General features: G+C 40.2%; 1 protein-coding gene and 1 non-coding gene across 2 annotated transcripts in view; both read left to right on the top strand.

Moving 5' to 3' along the window:
- The window catches only part of LOC102296365 (adenosine deaminase RNA specific B2 (inactive)), a 39255-nt gene that overhangs the window by 12213 nt on the left and 13332 nt on the right, over positions 1-13710 (top strand). The window contains exons 2-3 of the mRNA XM_042213046.1: positions 8208-8294; positions 10798-11747. Coding sequence (XP_042068980.1) covers positions 8208-8294; positions 10798-11747 — 1037 coding nt within the window. The remainder of the gene's footprint in view (positions 1-8207; positions 8295-10797; positions 11748-13710) is intronic.
- trnas-uga lies at positions 5985-6066 on the top strand. Its single transcript has one exon. It is a non-coding gene; the product is annotated as a tRNA-Ser (tRNA).

The following is a 13710-nucleotide window of genomic DNA, read 5'->3' as shown; positions in this document are numbered from 1 at the left end:
TTCAGGCATCTACAAATACAGCCTGAAAAGATTGTGATGATATCTTTGGTCGTGGTTATATCTACTAACGACCCAATCAAAACGCAGCGTGAGACATGCTGATTAAGACGTAGCTCATTTGGATAATGATGTGTAATATCATCAAACGTCTAGTTTCCAATTCTGTATCCATCAAACGTAACGTCCTACAGGTTTTTAGATCGACGTCGCACACTGAAGTGAAATCGCAGTGTCCTCGAGCCTTCAGAGGCAGATGGCTGTTTAACCCTGTGACGAACTGTACAGAGACTTTGACCACAGTGACTCACCTGCTGGTGGACAACAGCGCCGTGCTACGTTTGTCATTCACTTTGGTGCATTAATCGCTGTTTTTCTGTAACTTTGTAGGAGTATGTGTGGGACGTGTGTTTGTGTGCATCTGTGTGAACAGCGCGTGTTGTGTGCAAATGTTTAGCTCATTGGAACATGCTGTCAGCAGTTTGCTCTCTCAGCCCGCCCACACGTGAACGGAGAGCTGATCAAAGCTGGAGGCGTTATCACAGCAGATTTTCCTCACAGGTAGAAGATAAAAAGGATATTTTTCTACTTTGAAAATCTAATTTTTTCTCAACTCTATAGTGTTTCTTCTTGTAATGAGCAATGAATTAGGTCATGTTTGAGCCCAGCTCTACTGTGCACACCTTCTCTTATCTCCTATAAACAAACTCTAAAATGAACATTGGTGGGATTTTAAGGAGGAGCATTTTGAAATCCATTTCATCGTTCAAAGACGCAAACAGTCTCTTTCCATCTTAAGAAACATAGAAAGAGACATCAAAACTAATCTTAGGCAACACTGGAATCGGTAGAAGCGCTCTTTTTCTACTGGATAATAAAAGAACTGCAAACTCTTCAGCATTTTAAAGGACAGTGACAGTTATTACAACTTTAGCCCCAGCACCAAAACTCAAGACTGTGCTGCTTCGGTTAAAACATCTCATATTAAATTAAACTTCAGCCGGTACACTGGACCACTAAAACAAACTTTTCTGTTCACGAATGTAAGTAAATAACTTACTTACATTACAGTTACAGTTATTACAAATAACTTACTCAAATTATCATCTTAATCAAAAATAACAAGAAACATACAGAAACATAAAAAATATATTGGTGATTACAATAATATAATTAATAAATACAGTATAATAATTAACATACTTTTGAAACAGCTTGCACATTTGATTGGTTACAAAGTCACATGGTTGTCTCCATGCAGGTCCATTGATTTGGACCTACATTCCCTCACTGAGCTTCCAGTCCAGCGCCGTAACCACGCGGCCATCACTGCTCATTACCTGCGCTTGAATGTTGCATGTAAAGGCAACTTGTGAGGAAATCTAAAAAACAATGACATATGTCAGTTTATTTAACTGACCCAATGTGACAAATGGCACATGCAGTTGTAATGGGTCATCATTTTATTGTCTGCTAGCAAAACACAGATGAAAGCTAATACAGACTAGTTCTGCTGTTTACAGTAAAAAAAAATGAGGGCAGGACAGATCAATAGCATAAAGTGTGGGTGTAGCTTCTACCTTTTTTCTCTGGGACTTTAGAAGACAGCTGATGCATTTATGGTCATAGTTTCAGGCCATACTGAATGAAAATGAAGTCAGGTTAGTAAAGTTTTATCATTCTGTAAGTCAGAAAGGAGGATTATCTGGTGAAAATGGTTGAGTCCAGGATTTTCTCTATTTTCACTCAGTGGTAGCATAGTTGATGAATGTAGGCTGTAGAGCCTGGACCAAAATCTTCAATGCACGACTGCTTTTTCTTTCCTTGCTGCATCAGGAGGACATCTGGAGGTCACATCGTGCAAACAAACTTCTACTGATGTAACTAAACTGGATTTTGTTAGAAGCTCACCATTTCATGCTGCATTCCTATCAGCCTAAAGGTCACCCATGCATTGCATGTATTGAAGGTGTCTCCACTACTGAAAAAACAACATCTTAAGTCAAAATTTCAAGTTTTTTCTCAAACATGTTTTTTTCTGGAACACCTCATAACTGCACAGTGCTCACCGGTAATCATGGCTTTAGAAAGTGTTGCCTGTTATAAATATTAGAGACATTATTTTAACATTAGTGGGAAGAGGATTCAAACCCGTGCAGTGAAACCCAACAAAAGCTCAAGCCGGAAACCCTAACAGCAGAACAACCACAGCCCTGAAGTCCTGGCCAAGAACGGCATACTTACTGTCTCATAAAAGAAAGACCAGCCTTTTTTCCTCTTTTATATTTGTACTGAGGCTCATTAAAGACAATAAAGTAAAAAAGTAAGAAAGGAGCAGGAGCTTTAATAAAATAAGAAAAAAAATCTACTCTTACAATTTTCCTTCCTTATACCGAGTCAGTCGATAGGAAAATTAATCCAAAAAGTTTTCATATTTCTTTGCCCTTGAGAAAAGACAGTCCACATTACAAGTAAATGAAACCACTTGCCATTAATTATGCTTAGCAAATGAGATTATCCACAGCTGTCAGCCCACACACACAAGCCGGACAGTGAGCGGGTGCTTCTTGCTTCCCCCCTGCCATGCCTAATTTCATTATTCTATTAAATAAGGTTCATTAACACCGGCTGAATGGAGAAACTTCCCTTCTTAAGCTTTGATAAACACAAGCAGTGTGCAATACGAAGCCACGCAAGCTTCCTGCTCTCTCTCTTTTTTCCCCTCTGCTGTTCTGCATCTTCCAGAACATTATGGCCTTTTGCATGCAGGCAGCAATCATCTGAGCGACTAACATCAGCATTTTCTTTTGCACTTTCTGCACCCACTGATGAATTTACCTCAAAGAATGCAAGGGCAGAAAAACCTGTGGTGGCTGAGAGGCTAAAGCGAGGTACAGAAATCAGCTGGATTATAACACCGGTGATGCGTGGCCCCAATATTTGATAGGTCGACCTCAACACATCTGCATACCGGTATACAATGATATATACACTAAGGAATGTTTTGTGCACTTTTGGGCAATCTATAGCGACTGACTCTCCTTTTGGATCCAGCCTCAGGCGGCCACTTTTTTATCACTTTGGTATGACTGCTCATTTGTCTTCATGTAAAAAAAAATCATAGTTTGTACTGCAAACACTTTTTTGACATAATTAAGTTGGATGACAAAGACTTCCGTGCACCCCTACCCAGCACCAATCCCCTCCAGTTATTCACTAATTTGTTCTTTGCTACATGCACATGCTCTCTAAAATCTGCTCACCTGTTTTGCAAAGCTCAAGCTGCACAACACCATCGTGTAGATCTGCTCATGTAAAGCTTTAGAGGTAGATTAAGCAGACAGTTTGTCACATTGCAACTTGGATAACCTCTATTTAAATCAAGTGGAAAGTCTACTATTTCATTCACAAATGGGTGTGAGTTAATGAAGGGCTTTTTGGACTAGCGAGGGTGTGTTTTTGTGTCGATATCAGAGGATGTCAAGTGAAAGATGATGAAAAACGTGAAAATGGCAGCAAGTGTGGGAAGACGCGAGAGCTCAGTGGATACGACGCAAAGAAAAACAGTTATTAACTTCTTTTTTTGTCTGAAAATAAATGGTCCCATTAGCTGTGATGATGCAGGTCATTAAAACACCTCCAGCCTCCACCTGCCTTCAGAAGCACAGGACTCACATCATTACGTTCACATCCCATCTCACGGCTCTCATTCATATCATCCCACCACTTAATGGCATCACACGCCTAATATAACTGAAAGGTGGAAGGTTAATGCACAATAGTTTAGTGTGCACTCTTCATTATTCTAATGACTTTTAGTTTGCTTTGCAGTGCCCTCCAGAATCAGCAGTCACTTGGGGTAAAAATTAGGAAAATAAGCAGTAAAATTACCCACAAAGAAGTCAGAAAAGTTGCATATTTAACCTGACTCTAGCTTCTTTAATATTACTTTGTTCTCAAAAGAAATATCTCAGTTTAATGGTGAAATTGACACCACTTTTATTTGCATGGAGCACAACTAATTTCATATGATTCTCTGTAATTTGCAGCCATGTTCAGCTCATAATATTGGTTTTTAAAAAATAATTTTTCATTTCAGGAAGCCTTAAAAGTGAAAAATGGCATGTAATAAAACTGCAGACTAGTTTAATGTTGATCCATAATAGTTATAGTTTAACAGGAATTCATTAATAGCTTATGAACAGTATAATTGCTGCTGCTGCTCATATTTCAGTGTTTATGTGAATGTATTCTAACAAGAAATGCTACAAAATAAAAACTCTCAAATGGTACTTGTGCATCAGATAAATGGGAATAAATGGGGTCACTGGTTTGGGGACCAACAGGGATCAGCAGGTGATCTATTATGGTGGGTTATTTTCCTGAAGCCAAACTCCAAAAACAAAACAAGTGGAAGTTGTAGTGGAGATGGAGTAGAGAGGAAAGGGCTGCATATAGAAAGTAAGGTGTGAGAGCTTTACAGAGGATTGTGCATTTTAAAATCCATGTTGGAATCTGCCAGTAACCTGCCTCAGTACCACAAGCTCCTGTCAGGCATCCCCACTCTCCAAAATTGGGTACCAAGCCCCAAAAACAACTTGTTACGGCCGATGCCGGTGTGTTGTGGACCCAAAAGCACAGGAGGGAAAACTGAATCAAAGAAAAAATGAGCCATATATATATATATATAATATATATATATATATAGTCATATATATATATATATATATATATAATACATATATATATATATATATATATATATATAAAAAACACCCAGCACGCCCCTGCGGGCGGTTTATCCTTCAAGCTCGGGTCCTCTACCAGAGGCCTGGGAGCTTGAGGGTCCTGCGCAGTATCTTAGCTGTTCCCAGGACTGCGCTCTTCTGGACAGAGATCTCCGATGTTATTCCCGGGATCTGCTGGAGCCACTCGCCTAGCTTGGGAGTCACCGCACCTAGTGCTCCGATTACCACGGGGACCACCGTTACCTTCACCCTCCACATCCTCTCGAGCTCTTCTCTGAGCCCTTGGTATTTCTCCAGCTTCTCGTGTTCCTTCTTCCTGATATTGCTGTCATTCGGAATATATATATATATATATATATATATATATATATATATATATATATATATATATATATATATATATATCTATATATATATATATATATATATTATATGTGGGTGTGTGTGTGTGTGTGTGTATGTGTGTGTGTGTGTGTGTGTGTGTGTGTGTAATGAAGAGGCAATGATGGAATATAGACGAAGAGAAAACACAAAGGTTTAAGAATTAAACTCCACATGCTGACGGGGTATAGCTATACCATTTTGGAAACGATTAATAACTGCAGTTACTGAAGACTCCCCCAAATGGCATGTGTGTGAGGGATATTGTAGATATATGTTACCATGAGCGATAATAGCCACTAAAAGCGGAAATATCATTATATCCACCAGCAGTACAGATTATAAGATTGACAAAGAAAAAAAAAAAAGGTTAACGGGGAAAAGTGCTCATTTACTACCCATCCATCCGTTTTCTTCCACTTATCCAAATTAGGGTCACAGGAGCCTATCCCAGCTGTCATGGGGCAACAGGTGAGGTACACACTGGACAGGTCAGCAGTCCGTCACAGGACTAACACAGAGAGAGAGAGAAGCATTCACACTGATTTTCACACCTAATTTAGAATCACCATTTCAACTAACAAGCATGTCTGGACTGTGGGAGGAACCCAGAGCACCTGAAGAGAAGAACCACACAGACACAAGGAGCGCATGTGAATCTTCTTCATGTGAGGCAACAGTGGTCACGACTGCACCGCTGTTACATCCCCACATATATGTATATAATGATATATAAGCAGCAACTTTTTCACCATCTCCCAGATAGCACAGGACCATCATCCTTCTCAAACTAAACATTTGTGCCAGTTTTCCTTAAGTGTATATGGTAAGTCTGCACACTTTCCACTACACTTTGCAGCTGTGATGGCCGAGTGGTTAAGGCGTTGGACTTGAAATCCAATAGGGTCTCCCTGCGCAGGTTCAAACCCTGCTCACAGCGGCTCAATGATACCATGGGGTTTTTGCAAAATAACAGAGAGACTGGGTGTGCTGGTGATTTTGACCCTCAGTCTTAAAGCAGTTAATTGTCTGCACAGTCTGCAGGTGATAAAGTCTGCGTATGAGGAAGGAGGTGGCAGCTGACACTACAGTTGGAAATCCATACAACAAAAACTTTGTGCTGTCAGTTTAATTTAAGCTGTTTACGTTTCAGATCACATAAAATTACCAGGTTTGGATTAGAAAGCTTAATTTCTTTATGCATGCAAAGAAATTAAGCTTTTTAAGTTAAGCCTTCTTCAGTCTCAGCTGACTGCAGGTTTCTCAACCTTATAAACAGCACATTTGCATAATGACTGAAATGAGCCCACTGAATGAACAATGGGCTGTGAGGTCCGTTGTTTGTGAGGTGACCGAAGAAGTCGCTTGGATGTGTGTTGAAACATTTCTGAAAACACTACGTCCAGATTAACAGAATCACATTTTTGGGAAAAGCTTCATTCCTGTGGTTGGTTTCTTGATAATATTGTCCCATGCTGCTCGAATGCACCTGTTGTTACTTTGATTTGCACAAAGCTCATGAAACCGATGGTTAGAGTGGTTTTTGCTTCCTGTACACATGGATATGCCTGAAGTTTAACTGACTCTGTGTTATACTGCGATGGTCAAGTGTTCCCTTCATTTTTTGTGAGCAGTGTAGTGCAGGAGACATGTTCTAAGTTTTCTCTTATTTGTTTCTTTATTTAATTGTAACCAACCATATATCTTTAAGGTGCAAGAGTTTAGAATAGTGTGGCTGCTTCTATGACTGCAGTGCTACACTAGCAGCATTAAAGTCGCCTCTGTGTGATAAGGATTAGAAAAGTCTGTAAAGTTTGGTAAGTCTTACTCAAGTAAATTACAGTTTTCTCATATTCAATCACTTTAAAAGATTTTTTACGGTGGCCCTGAGAGGCCAAACGGACTGCAACTTAAGAAAACACCAGCAATAAGAAAAACGCTGCAAAAGCACACAAAACACAACGGAAATAGGAAAAAAGAAAACAGAAATAGGAAAAACGACAACGGAAATAGGAAAAAACAGATTTTCAAAAGCACTAGGAAAGTGTTTCTGGGGAGACAATAACTCGACGGACCAGTTGCAGGAACCAAAATATGCTAAGATTTGCACTGGGAGACAGCTAGGATCTATCAGTTTTGTGAGGAAACAAAAGAGGAGCAGTAAGTGTTTTAGCCTAACTATTTGCCTAAAAATCTGTCATCAGTATTATATGAATCATGATAAAACACGCCTACCATGTATGGGTGCCTGCAACTGGTCCGTCGGGTTATTGTCTTCCCAGAAACACTTCCCTTGTGTTTTTTCCTATTTCCGTTGTGTTTTGTGTGATTTTTCTTATTGTTGGCGTTTTCTTAAGTTGCAGTCCATTTGTCCTCTAAGGGCCACCGTAATTTTTTTATCACCTTTTTCTTACTAGTTTCTTTATTTTCAAATCATCTTGAAAAAAGTAAGTGATTTCCAGGAAATGTTACTTTCAATATACCCTTATAAGTAAGAAAGGATGTGGGTGAATATGCTTGCCGTAATCTTATTCGTTTTTACGTATTAATATAATTAATTTGGAAAACTGTCGTAGGGTAGAGGCTGGGTAAAACCTGGACACACGTGGGCAGCCTGTCAGTCGATCACACTTTGAGCCACTCGCCAATGCCTTTGGAAAAGATTTTGTGCTCAGTTTAAAATCTCTGTGACTGGGTTAATAATACAAAGCTGTTCATTTAGTTTAAAGCCCATGATGCTTCTTGTGTGAAAGCCTCCGTCCTTATCACAGACACCTTTCAATTACCCCGGCTGGCTCTGAGCCACCTTTCTGTTTGTTTTCATTCAGTGGGAACTCTAATGGTGTTCATGGCTTCCTGCAGCAGATTTTCACTATCACCGTCTATGTGTTTACCTCAGTCCATTTAATTTCTTCTGCAGTTCAGGCCAAATATAAAACTAAGCATCAGAATCATTCAGAATCACAACACTGACTCGCTTCACAAACACAAAATGTCAGAGGACACACTGTATATTTCCATTTAGATGAAAATTTATATAAGATGAAAATGACCTCAAGTCTTTTTCATTGTGTTTTTCAGGATGCAGCAGCACGCCGTCAACCTTCATAAGCCCCATAAAACACTGGGATACTGAAGCATCATCAGCTGAGGATGCAGACAGTTCAAGTAAATGCCGTCCCTCCTCTTACTGCACACAACTTGCTCTACATCCATTATTTCAATGTGGTACATATCTAACATTTGAACTGCAGACAGTTTATGTGGCTATTTTACAAACACAGATGTTGTATCAGCCTACATTACACTCTCAGCCATGTTAGCAGCATGCTGGCTTCATGGACTGCAGCATAAGCCTGTCGGTCAGTTATACAAATGCATTGTTCCAAATTTCTCTTTATGAAATGTTCTGATATTAAAATGTTTGCAGACTTTGTTGGATGGACGAATCATTCTGTTGCCCTGACTTTTTAGCACAAATGCTCATCCAAAGTAGGCCAGTGCAACCATTACCTACAGTCACAGGAATCCCAGTGACTCTTTTCCTGCCAAAAAAAATAATTTTGTGCCTCAGCAGCCATTACTGTGAGTGCTACAAATATACTACGGTCAGTATGAATTATAATAATTTAAAGGGACCTAATATGCCCATTGCCACATCTCCATTTCCTTCGTCTCTAATAGAATAGCTTTGAATTAACAATACAAATTAATAATTATTTGTACTTTCTCGCTGGGCCCCTCAGTTCATCTTCTGTCTAAGCTGGTTTTATGTTGATTGGCTGCCCCTCATAACCACAAGATTTGAACAGCAGATAGGAGAGAGTTGAGAGCTGTGTTTCCAGAGATGCCTGTAGAAATATATGCTCTCATGTTGGCATCATGAAGAACCAGGAGTAACATAATGTCTGAATCTCAGTGTGTAGTCTGAAGCCTGAGCTCACAGGGACGTCTGTATGTATGCCGGGTTTATTATTTAAAAACTTTGGCCAATGGGACAATATGTGTGAGACTGCCACTTCAACCTCATCCTCTGCCTACTGGCAAGAATTTAGTTGGTACGATTTTTCATGATGCCAAAACAACAAATAGGTGGAAGTTCCTTTTGCTGGACGAGCTGTGGGGAAATTGCTGCAAACCACACCCACATATTCTGGTCTTGTCGAAAACTTTCTACATTTTGGGAAGATTTTATATAAAAGATAGAACAGACTATAGGCTTTAAATCAAGTCATAACATTTTATTTAGGAGACTTACCCAAAGAATTAACAAGCAATGACAAATATCTCCTGAAGATTCTTACTGCTGCTGCAAAAAAAGCAATTACTCGTAAGTGGCTCTGTACTGACCCCCTGTTCTGGGGGACTGGTTGAGGGTTGTTGAGGACATTCATAAAATGGAAAAACTTACCTTTTTGTTAAGGTTGCAAGCTAATACTTATACCACAGGATGGTACAAGTGGTTGAAATTTGTCCAAAATTAGTATGGTTTCCTTTTTTCTGTTTGTGCCTCCTCACTATATACACTTCTGTATGCCTCTCCTAGGGTGCTCATACATCTGTACACGTGTTGTCAATTCATGAATACAATGTTATGTTTTCACTGCCAGAACGGCTTTGTAGAAAAAGCTGTGATTTTGAGTCGACTGCTTGTTTTGTTGTTGTTGTTTTCTTTTCTTTCTTTTTTTTGTTCTAAAAAAATGTAAAGCCTTTATTAAAAGCTTAGTAATAAAAAAACTGTGGGCATGTTTAATGTGAGCTTTCAGAAATATAACAATATAAACATGACAGAAGACGTAAAGTGCAAACGCTGGCTTTACACAGATGATTGCACAACAATCATTTGCTGACACAAACTCTTTATGTACCTGAATGGTTTAAGTACACCCATGACTTAAGTGCATGGAGACACAATGGATGTGTGCACTTCAGATTTAGTCTCTGTTTAGACTTTATTGGAAAGGTTAGCATGCTAACAAACTAAACTAAAAGGGTAACTAGGTAGCTAAAAAAAAATCTTACGCCTGGTAAATATTAGCGTATTTGGCATTAACTGTCCTTTCCATGGACAGATGAAACCAAAGTGGAGATGTTTGAGTTCCGGATTTGGCATGAACCACAAAAACTATATCAGCACAAACAACAAGTGGCGAAGGAGGGATGATTTGGGCTTGTTTTTCAGCCACAGGATCTCACAGGTCGACCATGAACTCCTCATGAAGTCTTCTGCAGTCAAATGTGAAGCCATTTTTCTAACAGTTAAAGCTTGGCTGAAATCAAATCACAGGATACAAGCTGAAAAATAAAAGAATCATTGTGTTGCAATGGCCGAGTCAAAGTCCTCAACCTGACTGAAAGGTTGTCACGGGACCTTAAAAGAGCTGTGCATTAATGGATGTCCAAAAACCTCAATGAACTGATGCAACGCTTTAAAGAAGAGTTGACCAAAACGCCTCAACATCGATGTGAGAGACTGATGAAGTCTCAGAAAACAAGTTATTCCCTCAAAAGTTGGTCCTATGAGCTTTTGAATCATAGGGTTTACTTGGCTTAGTTTTAGAGTCCAGTTAAAATGTTTTAATCATGCGGCTGTGCGAGAATGCTGATGATTTTCATGTACAATAAAGCAGGACAGGATTTCTCACTGCGAACACTTTGATCTCGTAAACAGGTACCAGCAGTTTGGAGGTGAAGGAGAATCAGGATGACAAATGCCAGGTGGAGCGTGTCCTCCTTAGAAAGTATCACCCATCAACTTTTTGCACAACTTTCCCCAGAAATGGACAAAGAGCTTTCAAGAGGAAGCAGCCGCTGGTGGACGGAAAAGACCAGCTGCTCTACCAAAGCCACTCGACCTGTAAAAGAGCAGCTTGGGGTGTGACTCAGAAGAACGCACTGGTGCACCTGAATGAGCTACGACCAGGCCTGCAGTATGATATCACATCAAAGACTGGCCCGCTGCACGCACCGGTGTTTTCTGTAGCCGTGGAGGTAAACGGCTTCCACTTCGAGGGCCGAGGACCAACTAAAAAACAGGCCAAGATGAGGGCTGCAGAGCAGGCTCTCCAGTCATTCATTCAGTTCCCAAACGCCTCCCAGGCTCATGCCACCATGGGGAACTTCACCAGCACACCTGTGGACTTCACAGCAGATAAAGTGGATATTCCCAACGGATTTTTCAAAGAGTTTGAGCCGTCGGTGCTTCGGAACTGTGATCTACTCCACTGCAACGCAGCAAAAAAGGAGGTCTTCTCCAGCATTTACAACCACAGAAGACTTGTTCGTCTAACACTGGACTTGGTGTCCTCTACAAATCCAAAAAGACGAGCAGTCACCACCTCACTGTTAGAGGACCTCAGTCCAGTAGCACTGCTCAATGAGCTGCGACCGGGGCTCAGGTACATGTGCCTGACTGAGAGAGTTCCTGGCAGGCTGATGAAGACTTTTGTTATGGTGGTCAGGTTGGAGGGGCGGGTGTTTGAAGGGTGTGCCCCCAGTAAAAGACTGGCCAAGGCCAAAGCAGCAGCAACTGCCCTACAGTCTCTTTACAACATAAGTCTGGGACCAGAGAGGACCTTCATGAGCCTGCAGGACAGCAGGGCCAAAAATCAGCTACCTCAGGTGAGTATTTTACCTCTACTCTCCTTTTATAAGTGTAGGAATAAAAAAGGAGTTGTATATGGAAAGAAGTGAGGGAATAGTTTCACTCAGGTCATCTGTAATATGTAAATAAACAAATTTTAATGAGTTGATTTTCGAAAACATGTCCTGCTTACATGGATGAAAAACTGTATTGAGCTTCGAGTCACCTACCTGAGCAGACCCAAAAAGGATCGGGGAGCACGTGGACCCGAGCCCCAGCTAAAAGTCAGTCAGTCATCAATCAGTGGGTGGCTGTGGCTACAATGTAGCTTACCATCACCAGTGTGTGAATGGGTGGATGACTGGATGTGTAAAGTGCTTTGGGGTCCTTAGGGACTAGTAAAGTGCTATACAAATACAGGCCATTTACCATTTACCATTTAAACAGCAATAAAAATGCAAAGAGATGCAAAATGACCAGGTAAAAGTTAAAAAAAAAGACTCCAATAGGCAAACATCAGCACTGTGGCTATCACAATATACATGAATTTACATCTTTCTGTCCCATGCATGACTGCATGACTGCTCATAACCTGTTATGTAGTCTTCTCATTGGAGTTTTTATATAATATTACATATCCCATACATACAAACAGCACCTCATATGTGCCCATGATGATATCTGATATCATTCAGTGTTAAAGGCAATAGATGTTCAGGTGTTGTTGCAAACGCATTGGTCGCATCTCTTTTCCCACCATGTGGCATTGGCTAAGGCCGCCCTAGCCCTTACCTTTATATCACCTGTCATTCCGAATAATAAAATAATGTAAAATGCTGAAAATACAAAGACATCACACTCTCTAAATCTGCCTTTTTCTCACCTTTCCGGTGATCTTTGTTGATTAGACACAAATGCAGATAAAAACTGAAGCAGACTGGCATGAAAATAATAACTGAATAGTAACTGAAATTATTATTTTTTAAAGAAAACACAGGATTTTGAAGGTAAAGAGATAAACTGACAAAAACTGGGAGCAAATAAAGATGCAGCATCCAAAGCTGAAAAATGAAGCCAATGCAGATGTGCCCAAAACTGCAGCTCCTCTAGGGAATCCAAAAGGAGAGTCAATCCAATCAGATAATGAGGGCGGAAAAAGGGGGACTGTAAACAAAACACATGTACAATAAACAGCAATTTCTCTGTTCTTACGTCTCTGTATGCAGATTTCTCCAACCCTGATCATAATAACATAAAACCAGTATTGATCTGGTTTTTTTTTACAGTTGTGCAACACTTGTTTGTGTCTTTGTTTCACAACAGTACCAAGATGTGACACGTTTCACTTTCCCCATTACAACAAGCAAGAGAAAACACGAGGGAAGTGGAAACACCAGGGTAACAAGGCACAGCTGAAAGTAATTAAGACAGTAACAAAGGAAGTCAACCCAACGGAAAAGCACAAGAGACAAATGACTAACCATGTAATCATGAGGATGAAGACAACAAGAGACGACTGGGGTGGGAAGAAAAACCAAAACACATGAAACCAAATACCAACAAACCAGCAAGGCACAAAACCCGAATCCTTAAAACATAAAGTCCTGTTAAAATCACTAAACATAACTTCTAAACTAAGATCCTGAATGAGAAAAACCACAGTGACAGAAACACACATGACATGAAAAAGGAAAACATCACATCAAAGACGGAGTTAGAAGATGGTCAGAGACAACAAAGCTGTCCCCCAGATGTTTGTTCTGTGCCCACCATTTTTATATTGACGTGACTAAACGTTAACAAACTGCAACATCGTTCTCCTCTTACATCCTGTGGGTCCTCACTTTGAAACTGTCAGCTTCAAGTCGTGACACTGAATTTCTCCCTCATCTCTTTAGCATTTGCCATTGTTCGAAGCAGTCTGGATAAATGGGTGTGAGGTGCACCGTATGCTACCAAATGGAGTGTGCTGCACATCAGCATGGCCATCATGTCCTGAGG

Source organism: Haplochromis burtoni, unplaced genomic scaffold, assembly GCF_018398535.1.
Source record: "Haplochromis burtoni strain Fernald_Lab_line unplaced genomic scaffold, NCSU_Asbu1 Contig_410, whole genome shotgun sequence".
NCBI classification, from domain to species: domain Eukaryota; kingdom Metazoa; phylum Chordata; class Actinopteri; order Cichliformes; family Cichlidae; genus Haplochromis; species Haplochromis burtoni.
The sequence above is the reverse complement of the archived record's forward strand: the minus strand, read 5'-3'. Positions and strand labels throughout refer to the sequence as shown.